We start from the raw sequence: 15,946 nt of genomic DNA on the forward strand, positions 1-15,946 counted from the left end.
CCACCATTTTTTAAAGATGAAAGTCCTTGCAGAGGTAAAATCTTCTCCCCAACGAGTGACAACCTGGCTATGGTCTGAGACAGAAGGAGGAAGCAGGAAGCATGTGATGTCAGGGAGGATCTCCAGCAGATTGGGAGAGACGAGCACTCGATCTAGCAGCCTGTAGCATGGGTGAGACCTTCTATTCGACCAAGAGAAAGGCTCGCCGGTAGGAGGAACAAAATAAAACTGATGTTGTTGGACAAAATCCTGAAAACCCCGCATAGAGGCAGTTAGAGAAACTGGAGGATTTGAGTCATGAATAGACAACAAGCAGTTAAAGTCTCCCATAAGAAGGTGCAGCTCTTCAAAAGAATCGATAATTCTACTCAAATCGGACCATAATGAGGGTCGAAGGGGAGGATGGTTTGGGCCATAGACAATAGTGATCACCGTTGTAAGGGTTCCCGCTTTCAAGGAAAGGGCAATCAAAAGAGAGAATAGGCCATCGTCGACTTGAGAGATACCCAGAGAAGGCTTTGCGAGAATAAAAATACCACCAACATAGTGGACCGCGGGCTTAAAGAAGAAGTCTGCCCCTCTCCAAATTTCAGAAACGACAGATCGAGAGACGTCTTCCATTTTTGTTTCGAATAGGGCAATAAGATTTGGCTTTTTCTGGCGAATCTAGCTTGCCAGGAACAAGCACTTGTCTGGAGAGTTCAACCCTCTAATATTCCAGCATAGAGTCTTCATAGTTGAAAGTCAGCAAAACTCTGAGGGGTGCGAGCTCTGGCTGAACGTCGAGGGGAACCACCAGCATGGGAGGCGAAGGTGTGCAGGTTGCAACGACGCCCTCGACGGGCAGAACTGGCCCCAACACCTGATTGAGGGAACAAGTTGGGAGTCAGCATATGAAGAACGACCCCATATAGGGTTGCCGCAGAGGAGGGGAGAAGGTCAGAGACCGCAGCAACAAATACGAGCATGACTTCTGAGATATGAAGCAGTTGTTGTGAGGAAAGAGAAACATCGAGAAGCCGTGCAACTTCATTAACTTTGATACCCAGCATAGAAAAGAGATGACTTTACCCTACTGTAGGATCAACACCCGCAGGAGGAGAGTCCCCAGAGGTAAAAGTAACCGGATCCCCAGACGAACTGTGGCCAACTGTGAGATGCAAAGAGAGGCGAAACATGAAGTCCGCGGGAGATAGGAGGAAAGAAGCCTGCAAGCTGATCACCATGCGGTTGATAGCTCTATAAGATAGGGCATTAAAACCCATAACATGAACCACCAGGCCATCAGAATGCCTGCATGGAAAAATAATGAAGTGCGGGTTTCCAAAATACTGATGCTTACGAGAGCCACACATGTCTCCAGAAGCCACCACAAAATTGTGCAAAACAGGAGTACGGGCGGAGGCACCGACAAATAATGGCACAACGACCTTGACAATAGAGAAATTAGAAACGTGAGCATGTGAAAACGGGATGGTGGCAAACAAATCTAACCTCATGGGTGGGCATAGCATTTCTCTTTGAGGAAAGCAAATAACATGCACAGATATTCGTATGGTTCATGCTTTTTGGACAACAAATCTATAGCACGATTGACAAGTGAAATTAGTCACGATCTTAAAGGGTAGACATTTTTTTTTTGAATTTATAACCCAAAGAAACTTCAATTTTATATTACGACCAAGTAATTATTACATAGGCTCAACTATTTTTTTTGGTTGGGATGGTTAGCTTGTACCAATTGTGTATGTTTGAGTCTGCTGCACACTTTCCAAGTTTATGGCTGCAACTTGGCCCAGTGGGTCCACTCTAAATTCCAAGTCAAGGTCCAACTTCAGAACTAACCAAGAATGTTCATTTCAAGATGGACAAATTACAACCCATCAACTAGGAACGTAATACGGGATCCAACTAAATCAAATGTTGCCTAAAATGTCTTGGATTTAGATTCGGACTCTGATGGTGAACAACTTATTCCAAATCTGCTTTTCTTAATTTAAACAGATTTGGATATCAAACAAATATGGATATCTCCGTTGAGTTTGCTAGTAAAAAAATCGAAACCATATCTGCATCAGATTATAATTGTTAAAAATACAGCATGCCAACTACGATGAGATTCCTATTCCCATCGTGGTCTCTTTGGGAACCTGTTCAACTTAGGTTCCCTTTGGTTCACGTTTCTTTCCTTGTAACTGCTTGGCCTTATCTTGTATTTGACGATAAGGGTTACACGATAAGGGTTACAGTTTCCTAATCCATCCTACCTATCGCCCCCTGTAACCCTATATAAACACCTCCTGTATCTCATTGCTAGCGTGACATTAATAATATGAGCATTTGTTTCTCTGCCCATGGACGTAGGCCAAGAGCCGAACCACGTTAAATCCAACATTATTTCTCATCTTCTCTGTTTTATCATGGTATCAGAGCAGGTTTGAATCAGACAAAACCCAAACTAGTTACACCCGTAACAATAGTAAAGGCCTTGACACAACTTTTTTTTTGAAAGAAAAGTATTCAACACCAATTTATTAGAGTAAGAAATATATGTTACAACAAGAATGACAAGGTGTCACTCCCACATGGTTTCAAAGCAATATCGAATTGCAAAATAAAATATTTTTGGAGATCAGGCCACTTGAGACATAATTTATGCCTTAGTTCCATCAAAGTTGTCATAGCAATAACCTTGGAAGCTATGTGTGCGCATGCAGGTGTGGATATGGGTGCGGATGCAATGATGCAACACTTTAAAAACTTGGGTGCGAGGGAGGGTATATATAATTTTTAATAGTTTTAAGTTAAGTGCATTTATGTATTTATATATATATATATATATATATATATATATATATATATATATATATATAATATAGATAAAAATAAACTTGGTTAGGATTAATTGAATCTACTTTTGTATAGAAATGGACCTCAGTGTGATTGACTTTACCTGACATGAAGCCGTGTCCAAGTGTCGCACCCACATGAATGTGAGTGTGACGCAGATGCGGTGCCCTATTAGAAGAGTCTGTGTTACATAGCTTGGAAGGAAGTTAACACTCCAAATGACGACGCCCATTTCTTTGCATCCATAGGAAGTGACGTAATTAATATCAGTGCATATCACCTCACAAGAAAAAACCATTTTTCTGCCCTTCCTCTTGATGAAACTCCTATAGTGTACATCTTTAAGATCAAAGCTTGCCTCCCATAAATGACTGGGCCATTTACACATTAATGAAACAATTCTTAGTGTATTCACAACCCCAAAATAAGTGAAAAGAGCTTTTCTCTGCTTTTCCCACAAAGAATACATTGGCTTGGAAGATAAAAGCCTCTTCTCTTGAGTGCATTGTCCGAAAGAAGACGGTTATGTTGAATCAACCATCAATAGAACCCCAGAATAGATAGGCAATATCCCAAAGAACTTTGCCCGGGATCCAAGAAACCGTAGGAACGCCAAGCATATGATATAACAAGAGGAAATAGTGAATATACCATATTTGGAGTGAATCTAGTATGGGGCCACCCAATACAATGACATATACATGTCCTTCAATCAACTATTAACACACCATGCGATCTTTCCAAAATCGTGTACAACTTCCATTACCCAAAACAATCCGAATGGATTGAATAAAGATAGGCAAGAGCTTTACCAATCCCTTCCAAATCCCAGAGCTACCCAACCATTTGGATCCCCCCATCCACTCCCATGGTTAGCCCTTCAACCCATACTTTTGCTTAAAAACATCCACCCAAGGCTTTTCCGATTATAGCAAACACCAAAACCATTTTAATAGAAGAGCTTTATTCCATCTCCATACCTCTCGAATCCCCAAACCACTATCTTATTTAGGTTTAGTAATGAGATCCCAGGATGCCAAGAGAGTGGTGTGTGTTCTCCCCCGAAGACGCACTGAATGCCATAGTGCGTGTTTGGGGGTCCGAATGAGCGCCACGTATGTAAGCATATGAGGCTCGTATTCCCGTGTGTGTCGACATCACTTAGCATCAGAGTCTGGTGCGATTGCAAAGACTTAAGTACCCTTTTTTGCTATTCTTGCCATGAAACGACGGTTCGAGAAAATGACAAAAATGTGCTCCATCCAGAAAGTCGAGGATGATGTTGACTCTTCAAAGTCTAAACAGCGAAACGAACCTGAAGCGCTCTCTCTTTCTTTTCCGTTTGAACTTTTCGTCATCATCTTCTTCTTCCTTCTCCGTGAAACACTGTAAAACCCTCTCTCTCTCTCTCTCTAGAGAGAGAAAAAAATAAGGGAGGCAAAGAGCCGGCGATTCGATGGTGATTGTCATCCTCTTTCTGCTAGCAGTGGCCGGAATGCTGCCCTTATCCAGCAGGCAACCGACTGCGACGACTCCTCCGCCGCCTTCGAGGGACACCTACAACAAAATCTTTATTCAATACACCTACAACAGAGTCTTTCAAAGTACAATCTGTCTACCCCTACGTCGGCAATACTTTCGATCAGGGCTATGCCTTCCAGGCCACCCTGACGTTGCCCAACACGGGCATCAGGAATGGCACGTTCCTCTCCGACTTCCCCATCACAGACCTCAAGACTGTCATCGGAATGGCTAACGACTACAACCTGATCAAGGCGAAGATCGTGCTCAAGGGGGTGGTGTTCGGCATCGCGATTTATGATTTACATATAGCAGCGATTTACGAAAATCACGTAGCGCAAAAAAATGACAAATCACAAAATTGAGTAGCGATTTATAAAAATCGTGTAGCAAAAAATAAATAAATGGCAAATCGCTATGCGATTTTCATAAATCGCTATATCGAATAGTGATTTACGAAAATCTCGTAATGAAAAAAAATGAAAAATCGCTAAATCGAGTAGCGATTTACGAAAATCGCGTAGCAAAAAAAAAATAGAAATTCGCGGAAAAAGGTGTTACGAAAACCTCGAGCAAGAAACAATCGAAGGAAACATATGAGCACCATGATCAAACAAAACACTTTATTGCTCTTTTTCGACAGTTATAAGAAGGAAAGAAAAGAAAGAATTTATACAAGGCCCAAAACATATAAGCACCCAACCATTTGGAACCCGCATCGGGGGAGCCCCCGGACCCCCCTCATGTAAGGGCAAAAACTCTGAATCAGGCTCCACAATTCAACAAGTTGAATCATGCTACAGTCAGTGTGCAGGTCAGTCAGTGCTTGATGAAGCAGTGTAGGATCGTCTGTTGGATGTGCACAGAGACAGAAAGAGAAGGGAGAGAGAGAGGGTTGATGTTCATGGCCTTCTTCGAGGGGATTCCTTTCTCGGATAATCCTGCAGTGCAGGGACTGTGTCTTAAATAACCATATTCAGGGTACTTAAGTCTTTGCAATCACTCCTTTTCTAGAATCGTTATTTTTATGACACCAATGGAGGAAATGATACTTAAGTCTTTGCAATCGCACCAGACTTCGACGCTAACTGATGCTGACAAACATGGGGATACAAGCCACCACATGCTTACATACATGGCACTCATTGGGATCCCCGAACACGCGATGTAGCTAACGACCGTTTTCGGGGGGGGGGGGGGGGGACATATAACCTGCTTCGCAGGATGCCAAATGCATCTAGCTTTTCTTTAGTTCCCTTTGCTGACAATAAGAAAAATTGAAAAGCTTTAGTAATCCTCTTCCTAATTTTTTTTTGTAGAATTGAAAAAATTTGAACAAAGTGCAAAAAGTAACTAGAAAGCACATGTTTAACAAGAGTTACCCTCCCCACAAGTGCCAAGTTAAAGCCAGCCCAAGAATTGATTTACCGTCACTTTTTTCTCAACTATCCTCCAAAATCTTTCTTGAGATTCCAATATGGAGTGAGAGACCAAGATATTTTAGTGGGAGCTCTCCAAGTTGGCATCCGAAGAGCTTAGTAGCAAAATTATCTACCAATGTCGACTACTTAAAAGGAACATAACAAGTCTTTAGACCATTGATGCAAAAATATCTAGCAAATAGAATGTGAGAAGTGTTGAAATCCAAGCAACTCCCTCAATGATGGTCGAATTCAAAATGAATGATAAGGCCTCCATAACAAGAAGAAATAGTAGAGAAAATGGGTCGCATTGACGCAAACCCCTCTTCAAGTTAAAAGAACGCACCTTGATTGCCATTGATGCAAATCACCGTACTTGAGATGCGAAGAAGCTCCTTAATCCATTTGTATCATTTGACACCAAAATTAATTCTTTAGAAGCAAGTAAGAAGGAATTCCCACCAGACCGTATCAAAAGCTTTTGAGAGATCCAATTTGCAAAAAAGATTGTGACCTTCAATATCGCTCATGTAACTTTCTTCCTGAAATGAACATAAAATGATGAGGGGATATGATTTTATCTAGCATTGTGGTTCATACCTAAAATAAAAAAAATTGATACCCAAAAAAAGACCAATAGATCATATCCCAGCTAGGTGGTTCATACCTAAAAAAAAAGACCAATTGATCTATAAAGGTAAATCAAAACATCATTTGCAAACACAAAGTCCATAAAGAAATTCAGATTCGAAATTCAACGTCCAATTATAAAGTAATTCATACTCGGCAAGCACTAATCAGGGGGAAATTAAATTGTTTACTCATCTAGCCACACTTGAATCCAACAGGACAAAGAAAAACCCTAAAGAAAACACAGTCAAGGACCCAAAAACCCCTTTACCTTGAGAGGGCTCACAAGTCCCACCCGATCCTTGACAATCAGATCTACACGAAAAAAATCAACGTTCTACAGACGGATATATATATATATATATATATATATATATATATATATATATATATATATATATAGAGAGAGAGAGAGAGAGAGAGAGAGAGAGAGAGAGACCAGACCTCCGTGTGCATCCGACGGGGCTTGGCCCGATTTGGGGGTTAAGGGAGCTCAACGGATTGGTGGCACAGGCAATTCTAACGATCGTAGGAGGGGCTCAGAGGACTGCAGAAGGAGAGGTGTGCTGAGAGATGGAAAAAAAGGGCGGGAGAGTGAGGGTGAGAGAGCCGAAAGAGGATCAACATTATCACTCATGAAGATCAACAAAATGTTGAAACCAAGAACCGAACAAAATAGAAAACAAAACTAAAATATACAAAAACAAAAGCAAAAGGAAAAGAAAAAGAAACTACAGCCAGCTAGCAACAAACAACAAAGCCAAGCTCAACCATGATCCTCTAGATAAGAAGGAACCACCGATGAGTGAACGTTGTTTAGATGGAAAGAGAGGTCTCTAAGATGCATACGTAGAATCGCGTATACATCAACCAAGATTTTATGGACAAGATTGTTAAGGATGACCGGAATTTGACAGAAAGTAGCATCATTGCGTGCCATCCAAACAAACCACCAAGTAGTAAGCAACCATGTCTTCCAGATCAGTCTCCACCGCTTGCAACGTCTAATTTCAATAGGGCCTAGGAGCAGATCAAGCGCAAAAGACTCCTCTTTGACAATTACATTCGAAGATCTCCACATGCTATTAAATAGAGCCACGAAGATTGGGCAGGACCAGAATAAATGAAAAGTAGTTTCTTCAGCAGCTTGACACAACACACACCAACTTGGAAACTGAAAGCCCAACTTCTTTAAATAACTGAGTCTGAACCCTATCATGCAAAATTAACCAAGCCAAGACCCGAGATCTTGGGGTAGGGCCCTTACCCCATAACGCACACTCAGGGAACCAATCTGCCCCTGGGAGGAGCAACGATCTATACACTTTGTGGGTGTGGAACGCACCATTTGGTGCAATAGCCCAATGCAACCACTGATCATAATTACCTGCATCCCCAATTTTATCTCTGAAGGACAATAAAGCTCTCAGCCATATGCTTCGCAAGTGCGAGATTGCCAGCCCCCGGGTTCCATGACGAAAATTAGATAAATCAGGAGCACCATATTTAGCATGAAGCAAACGAGCACAAGGAGAACCTGGTTGATGGGCCATCCAACATTGTTTGGCCACAAGAGCAATACTCCTTTGTCTTGGAGCAAAAACACCTAAGCCAGCCATACGCTTAGGTAACACCACCGTTCGCCAACCAACCAAATGGCGCTTACTCTTAAGCTGACACCCAGACCAAAGAAAATCCGTCATTAAACGACAAATCTGCTTCTCCACGCCCACAGGCATCACAAACATTGACATGAAGAATTCAGGGATAGAAGAAAGAACATGTCTGATTAAAGTCAGACGGCCAGCAATGGAGAGATAAGATGCCTGCCACGAAAAAAGCTTGTTTTTCACTTTTTGAATAGTTGGAGCCCAAGCAGCGGAAGAGAGGCGCTTCACTTGTAACGGCAGGCCCAAATACGTCATCGACAACTCAGAGATTGCACAATTGAAAATCTGTTGACCCGCTGCAAGCATAAGATACAGAACATTGAACATAGTAATAGAGCATTTGCTATCATTTAGGGAAAGCCCAGAAAGAGAAAGAAAGAGCTGGAGAATAAGCTTGAATCTAAGCATTTGCTGCATGTTTACTCGACCAAAAATAATCATATCATCAGCATAAATAAGAATATGGTCCAAAAAATTTGGAAGATCTAGATGATCTATCAGGCGCTTCTCCGCAGCACGCTTGAGCAACACCACGAGACCCTCAGCAATGACATTGAACAACAAAGGCGATAGAGGGCAGCCTTGCCTTAGTCCACGCCCCAATTTGATCTGACCACCTCTAGTGTCGTTAATCTTAATCATGGCCTGAGCATTAGAGACCGATTCCCTCACCCACCCAGAAAAACGACGACCAATGCCAAAATTGGATAACATTTGAAATAAGAAAGGCCAATGCACAGAGTCAAAGGCTTTATGAAAATCTGATTTAAGAGAAAAATAGGCATGACCACTAAGATGTAAGGAGTGAATGACTTCAGAGGCCAAGATGAATGAATGTTGAATCCTCTTATTGTGGATAAAGGCGAACTGAGAGTTCGAAAAAAAATGGTGAGCCACGACCTTCAACCTATTAGCCAACACCTTGGCAATCATCCGATAAAGGGCACTCATAACAGAAATCGGGCGAAACCTAAAGATATCAGTTGCAGCATCATCTTTCAGAATTAAAGAAATAATTGCCAAGTGGGTTTGAATAGGCAATCTAGAGTTGCAATAGAACTCATCAAACATGTTAATAACATCAGGCTTCACACAAGACCAAAAAATTCTGAAGAAATCCACATGAAACCCATCATAACCTGAAGCTTTCCACCCTGACAAACCTTTGATTGCCCTAAAAATCTCATCTTCAGAGAACTTCATTTGCATAATTCTAGTTTGATCTTGCCGAATCGAACCAACAGAAACATGACCAATGACACCTTTCGCAGTAAGTGAAACAAAATATAAATCTTTGAAATACTGAGTGACAGCTGAAATAACGTGTTGATTAAGGTACGAAACATTCCCAATGGTGATTGATGGGATGACATTCCTCCTATGACGATGAGAAGCATATGAGTGAAAAAATTTAGTATTACCGTCTCCGGCCGCAAGCCATTTCACCCTTGCCCGTTGCTTCCAAAAAAGCATGGACGGAGAATGAGAGGGAGAGAGAAAACACACTTGTAAGGGTTGTGCTCGACTGCTCAGGCGGTGCTCATCTCAGGGGTGGGGAATGGACTGTGTCTCCACGAGAGAGAGAGAGAGAGAGATGCATTTTACAGTTTTTTAAATAATAGTGACGCTGGCCATTGAATATAAATGAGATCCAATGGCCAGCATTAGTGCGTTTTCATTAAGCACTCACCGATTAAGCAGATACTGCTGGAACATACAGTGACAGCTCCAAATAGTCACTATAAGTAAAAGTAATCGAACTTATAGTGTCAGACACTAAGCTATCACTATTAGTGACGGTTTTTTACTTATAATGATGGATTGGAGCCATCACTATAGGTTATTTTTGGCGTAATTAATGCTGAAGAAAACACACAAAGCCATGTTATGCTCTCTTAAGCCAGCAAAAATGTTTAACAATTGAATAATTTAGAAAAAATTTCGTTTGTGGGATAACCTTTTGCCCCTTATTTCAAATAGTGTTCACGTAATATACAGCGTCGCTGCATCATGCATCGCCCACACAGCCTATCTTGGTATTTTTTGAGATGGGCGTTGGCTCCATCTCAATAAATGTTGAGATGCGTGGCTGTCATAAGAAATGCAATCATAGGGGCCTCATGTCATTAACACCTATCATTTTGGAAAACGTGTGTGGTTTTTAGTTTTTTGTGATGTCCCTTGAAAATTGTAAAATACTCGTTCATTCTCAGCGAGAAGAAAAAGTAAACAGTTTGACCTCTTCACGATGAAGATTTGCTTGTGATTTAGATACGGATGTGTTTGACTACCTGCACAGGTTAGGACAGAACAGCTTGCTTCGGACAGACAGAACAGTGATCCTATCCAGAACACACTGTCCAGTTTGTTTGAAGAGGCTTTTCTGTTGTTTTTAAAAAACCGTCCCATCTCCACCGTTTTAGGGGGGTCAGTTCAAAAAAAGAGCATCCGGATTGTGGGTAAATCATTAGAGATGGCAGTGGACTAGGGTGGGTGTTGGGGACAAGGTCTCCATCCTCACTCCATCTCAAAATAGTGACCTCCATCCCTTGTCTATCTATGTGACAGAGGGACTTTGGACCTTCAGCCTCGTCCCGTCTCAAATTTACCATCCTCGTCTCCATCCCCGACCCCATTCCGTTTCCGTCCTCATTCTTGTTTTCGTTCTTGCATCTTACCACATCTATCGTCTCCGTCTCCTATCGATGCGTTCCTAAGAAGAAAAATGAGAGGCAAAGCTGCCAAAAGGATCAAGTTATTATGCAAAGCGGCATAAAAAGCCTTGAGAGGAGGCCCAAAGGGTTATTAGACTGAAGGAAAGAGAGGAAAGAGAACTAAAGAAACAGAAAGAGTCAGTTTAGGTTTTAGTTATAGAAATTTAATATTAGAATATATATATATATATAAGAGTTATATGTAATTTTATTAAATAACTAAAAATATTTTAATCATTTTACTAATGGAGTTCAAGGACAAAGCAGAGCAGGAAAAGTAAAAGTCCATCCCTGGTTCATTCTCCATTTCTTGTCCTTCACTCCTGTCTTAAACGAGGCCTGTTCTGATTACCCCGGTTCACTGCCATCCCTATGCATCACGTGCGTCTGCGGGATGCCCATTCAAACGTGCCCTAAAAAAAAAATTAGGTCTTTGTTTGACAGTTTCGAAGAAATAGAAACCTATATTAAAAATTTCAGAAACGAATTTATTTGAAATTGAGGGCAAAAGTTGGCCCGATAATACGTAAAATGTATCTTTTAAACAACTGCTCCATTGACAACGAGTGACAGGTCACAGAAACCATAAAAAATGAATTGAAGATTATAAAAAAAAGTTTCAATGTCGTTTTTACAAATAAAAAAATGACCACAAACCATGCAACTGAATCCTGTCATTTTGTAAGCCACGAGGGTGTTGGAGCAATATTCAGAAAGTGTACCATTCATTTCAACAAACTTGTCACAAGAGAATTTATGGATGAAACCTCCTGAATGATTTCTCGAATAGAAACTTCATCCTTCAAGATGGACGTATGAGAGACATGGGGCAACCTTGTCACCTTGAGTGATTGGTTCCCCACGCCCTCCCAAGCCGATACAGCAGCCAACAGGCTAAGCAAGTTTACAGTTCCATCACCATCTCCATAAACAACCTCAGGCTGTTTGTCAAATCCATCCCTACCATAAAACAAAGTCTCAGGTGTGTCGACCCCAGTTCCAATTATGCAAGTTACAGGCACCAGAGGTGCAACCAGCTTGGACATTAGTGGCAAAATGCGTGATTTGTAGGGATAAACACCCTCAGGGAAGCCGATATCGACGAGGAATTCGGATACGTCGGAAGCCGAATACGTTCTGTTTGGCGTAATCACCAGAGGCTTTCTTCCATACACCATTGGGGAAGGGAGAAGCCAGAGGTTGCTTTCGGAGCTCCTCTGCTCGGACCTGACGAGCAATGGGTTCACAAGAGGCACACCCAGTGAGTAGCCGGACGCGAAGACGATTAGTTCTTGAACAGTACCAGCCCATGGTGGGGATAAAGCAATGAAGTGTTGTACATACTTCCGGCGCCATGACAATGGGTTTTGATTGAGGAGATGGAGGGTCCACAATCCTCCTAGGCTGTGGCTGACCAAGATGACCCTCTTGCCTCCATTTAAGGAGCTTGCTTTCTCTACCAGGGCTTTGAGATTTGATAGGAATTGTGAGCCCACTGATGAAGAATGGTTGTTGCCAAGGCCGTAGCGGAAGTCGTAGGGTGCACCGAATAGGGTGTGCTCATCCACGTACCCTATTTCCTCAAGAGCCTTGACTAGGGGTGCCATGTATGAGGTTATGTGCCTGCAAGTGATAATTGGTATCTTTGTTATCTTAGGTCGCCTTAAGGAATTAAGCTAGCAAAACAAGTAGGGCTTAGTATACCATTCAGGAGTTATATAAATCGACTAATGGACAAGCCCGCCTTGCCCCGTTTGAACTGGGGATGAAGGACATGAAATGAGGATGGAGGTTAAAATCAAAACCCGTGTGGGGATGGACTTACACTTTCCCCCGCACTGCCCTGCCCCATCTCCATCCTTGATCTCTGCCTTGGCCCATCCCCGATCCTTCTTTATAGAAGGCAGTGTACCAAGGAGAAATGGGGCCTCGCCCAATGGACCAAGGGAAAACGGGGCCCGCCCGTCTGGCCCCGTTTGAACCGGGGATGGAGGACATGAAACTGGGATGGAGATTAAAATCAAAACTAGTGCAGGGATGGAGGGTAATATTTTGATACGGGGCGGGGGTGGAGACCTTGTCCCCCACCCTGGTCCACTGCCATCCCTAAGCCGATTTTGGACTTGATTCATTAGAGTTGGTTTCCTTGTTTCAACGATGGCCCGTGTATCATAATCATCTAGGCATAGGACCAAGTTTGCTACTATAAGACAATATTTTCCTATTTGCGTAACATTTACATATGAAAAGAATATCACCACCGCATTTCATTTGAGTGAAGGTGCATGTGCCCCACTCCCACATATCCCAAGTGAGACGAGATGGACTACATTTTTACCTATTAAAATATAAAAAAACAGTTTTTATTGATTACACAATTAAAAGAAATACATGTTATTAGAGAATCTAGAATATGAGAATTGGAAATATGAGAACTAATGTGTGAATCATGATTCTTTGCTCTTTTCTCTTAAATCTTACTGTGCGGATGTTATTTACATGCTTGGTTTTATAAGAACCTTCTCTTGAATCATCCAATCTTGATGCATAAGTTAGATTTTTTAAGGCTTTAAAATCAATAGCTGATAATCTTCATAAATATTCAAGCATTGAAAAATCACATTTTTTTCATAAAAAATATACGATTCAAGGGTTGATTTCTGGTAAATTCACCATGCCAAGCACATCCATATGATTGGATTTGCAAAAAAAAAAAAAGTGTTGAAAATGCTCATATTTTTAGTTCTGATGACTCCATGCTACCATATCCTCTTTTTGTTTTTTAATTTCCAGCTTGAATAGGCTGCAGCTAGTACTCATATCTTTGTGACCCAACCAATAACCAAACACCAGCACCCATGAGGGCCTTGAAGAGATGTAAACGGTTCAGATTTGGGTCGATGTAGCCGATATAAATTCCCATTACTTGGAAATTTGGCTAATCGGACTCGGATTTCGACTCTAATTGGGATGGGAAAAAGCTAACATGGAATCCCAAAACTACATGTAATCGGATTCAGATATCCGTCGGAATGGGACATCCATGAATTTGGTCATGAAATCTTGGTACCCAATCCGAATCCGAATCCGAATCCGAATCCGAATCCGATTACTAACTGGATTCAGTTTTCTTAACCGAATCCCATTAGTTTTGAAACTCGGTTGGATCTTGGATACAGAGGAGAAAAGAAAAAGAAAAAACTTACTTGAGGTTGGGATCGAGGTACTCAAGGGCTCGAGTGGAACCAAAGTGGGGGACCCTCGTCTCGACGCCCGGTGCGTTCCGGTACGCGTCGGTTGCGGGGTCGTAGAACAGCGTCATCCGATCGGCGAAGCATCTGGTGAAGGGTGGGACGAGGACGGAGGCGTCGAACCACAGCCTGAACCAGTGGTCCTTGAAGGTGCGCCCGCAGAAGACGCTGGACGGCTTGTAGGCGTCGGTCAGTCGGGCCTCCAGCTGATTGCCCCCGCTGCCGGGCACCAGTATGATGGGATGCAGCAGCTGCTGCTGCATCGACGCCATCCCGTTCTGGATAAGCAGCTGCAGCCCCATCGTTCCTGTTCCCCCCACTGATAACGATAACACCGTGATCACCAATAATGACAACAATCCTGTTCCACTTCTGCTCATCCCTCCCTGCCTTCTTTTTACAGCAATGGAGTTGAGAAAATGGCACCCTTTTAGTTTGCTAAGAGATGAAAAATGGGAGCTTACCAACAACAAAAAAAAGTGATTATGAAAAATGAGAATAGTAGAATACGCGGTTGACTACACTAAATTCTAAGCCACTAATTCGTCCAAATCCAAAAGCAAAAAAAAAAAAAAAACAAGGTAATCGGTCAAGAGACGTGCTTGAATTCTCGCCACTCAAATCAGAGGTGGTCGGATCAGATGATATGCCAAAACCAACGTTTTTCTGTGGGCCCCACAATTTTCAGAGATACTTCTCAAAATATGAGTGCCAAGTGCTTGTTGAAATGCCTATGAGAAATACTGTCATTTTTGTATATCATTACAACTTTGTAAGAATTCGGTTTTGATAGATTTCATGCTATAAAAAGAGTAGTAATCTGGCCAGAAGATCAGTTCAAGGTTTATGTGCTTGTAAATCAACTTGGATTTGTACATGAAGGCTCAATTAATAACAACTTTAATCCAAGAAACTGCGAAACCACTTTGAAGACATCCACACCTAACACTATGCTATGGGTTTGGAGAACCACTACCAATTTATTAATGTAAGAAACGTTACAATGAGCTCAATAAAATGTGTTTGATGTCAAAGTGAATCAAGACTAGCACTTTGAGCCAATGTGAAACTTTCCCCTTTATTTGATTAAACATATGACAAAACAATGGTTCTCCTTACGGGTGATTCACATGACTACAATATTTACAAACAAAAGTAAGATAGCACGCATTAGTTAAATTAGATGATATACAGTGGTCTATTACCGAATGTTCTTAACAGGCTCCGGTTTGAAGAGCAGCTCATGACCTGGCCCATTGGCCCAATGGACCAATGTTCAGCAGGTAGGTTCAATCCGACCCAAACCCATTTGTAGGTTATTTTGGAATGAAGTTCATAAATTAATTTTTATAATACTAAAATCAATGAATTAAATGAAAGATTAATGCATCTATCTAATTATCTTTCTATTGCTCATATAAGCAATGTAACTAAATAGGTAAACAATAATAGTTACCAAGTCACTATGCAACCAGCTACTAAAAAATTAATTAAGTAGCTCAAACCTATTGGGTCGGCTCAGTATCCCGTGCACCGACCTAGGCCCGACCCATGTATATAACAGGTCGGGTTTCGGCCCAATCACAAAAGAGTCAGAGCCTAAAACCTTGACCCAAACTCGGCCCATGGTGGGTCTGGTCGACTTGGCACACCGATCCACCCGGCCCATTGCCAACCCCAACTTTAATCTTCATCTTCCATGCACCGTTTCACAAAATAGAATGATGGGTTTTCAACCTTATTATGTAACTGGTCTATTTTAAACAGGGAGTGATGGATATATCCAAGCCCAGATTGGCAAAGGTATTATTCCATCACAAAGATCCTGCAACCCCAGAGCAAGGGGATGACCATCCGGGAACAAGAGAAGACGAGATATCTAATCGTGG

At 41.8% G+C, this 15,946-nt stretch overlaps 1 protein-coding gene across 1 annotated transcript; it reads right to left on the reverse strand.

Annotated features, from left to right (window-relative positions):
• Window positions 1–11,514: 11,514 nt before the first annotated feature.
• LOC149846594 (alpha/beta-Hydrolases superfamily protein) lies at window positions 11,515–14,571 on the reverse strand. The gene is made up of 2 exons (XM_089996440.1): window positions 14,013–14,571; window positions 11,515–12,429 (listed from the first exon to the last, which is right to left on the reverse strand). The coding sequence occupies exons 1-2, from the start codon at window positions 14,435–14,437 to the stop codon at window positions 11,532–11,534; spliced, it is 1,323 nt and encodes a 440-aa protein (XP_089852566.1). The 5' UTR covers window positions 14,438–14,571; the 3' UTR covers window positions 11,515–11,531.
• Between the last annotated feature and the right edge of the window lie 1,375 nt (window positions 14,572–15,946).

The sequence above is a fragment of the Nuphar pumila genome, chromosome 2 (genome assembly GCF_984573655.1).
Source record: "Nuphar pumila chromosome 2, dmNupPumi1.hap1.1, whole genome shotgun sequence".
Classification (NCBI taxonomy): Eukaryota; Viridiplantae; Streptophyta; class Magnoliopsida; order Nymphaeales; family Nymphaeaceae; genus Nuphar; species Nuphar pumila.

Excerpts from the sequence above, each read along its gene's own strand:
- LOC149846594 (XM_089996440.1), bottom strand. The coding sequence starts at position 14,437 with ATGAGCAGAAGTGGAACAGGATTGTTGTCATTATTGGTGATCACGGTG. Across the intron at positions 12,430-14,012 it reads TACCTCGATCCCAACCTCAA|GCACATAACCTCATACATGG; the intron begins GTAAGTTTTTTC and ends TATCACTTGCAG.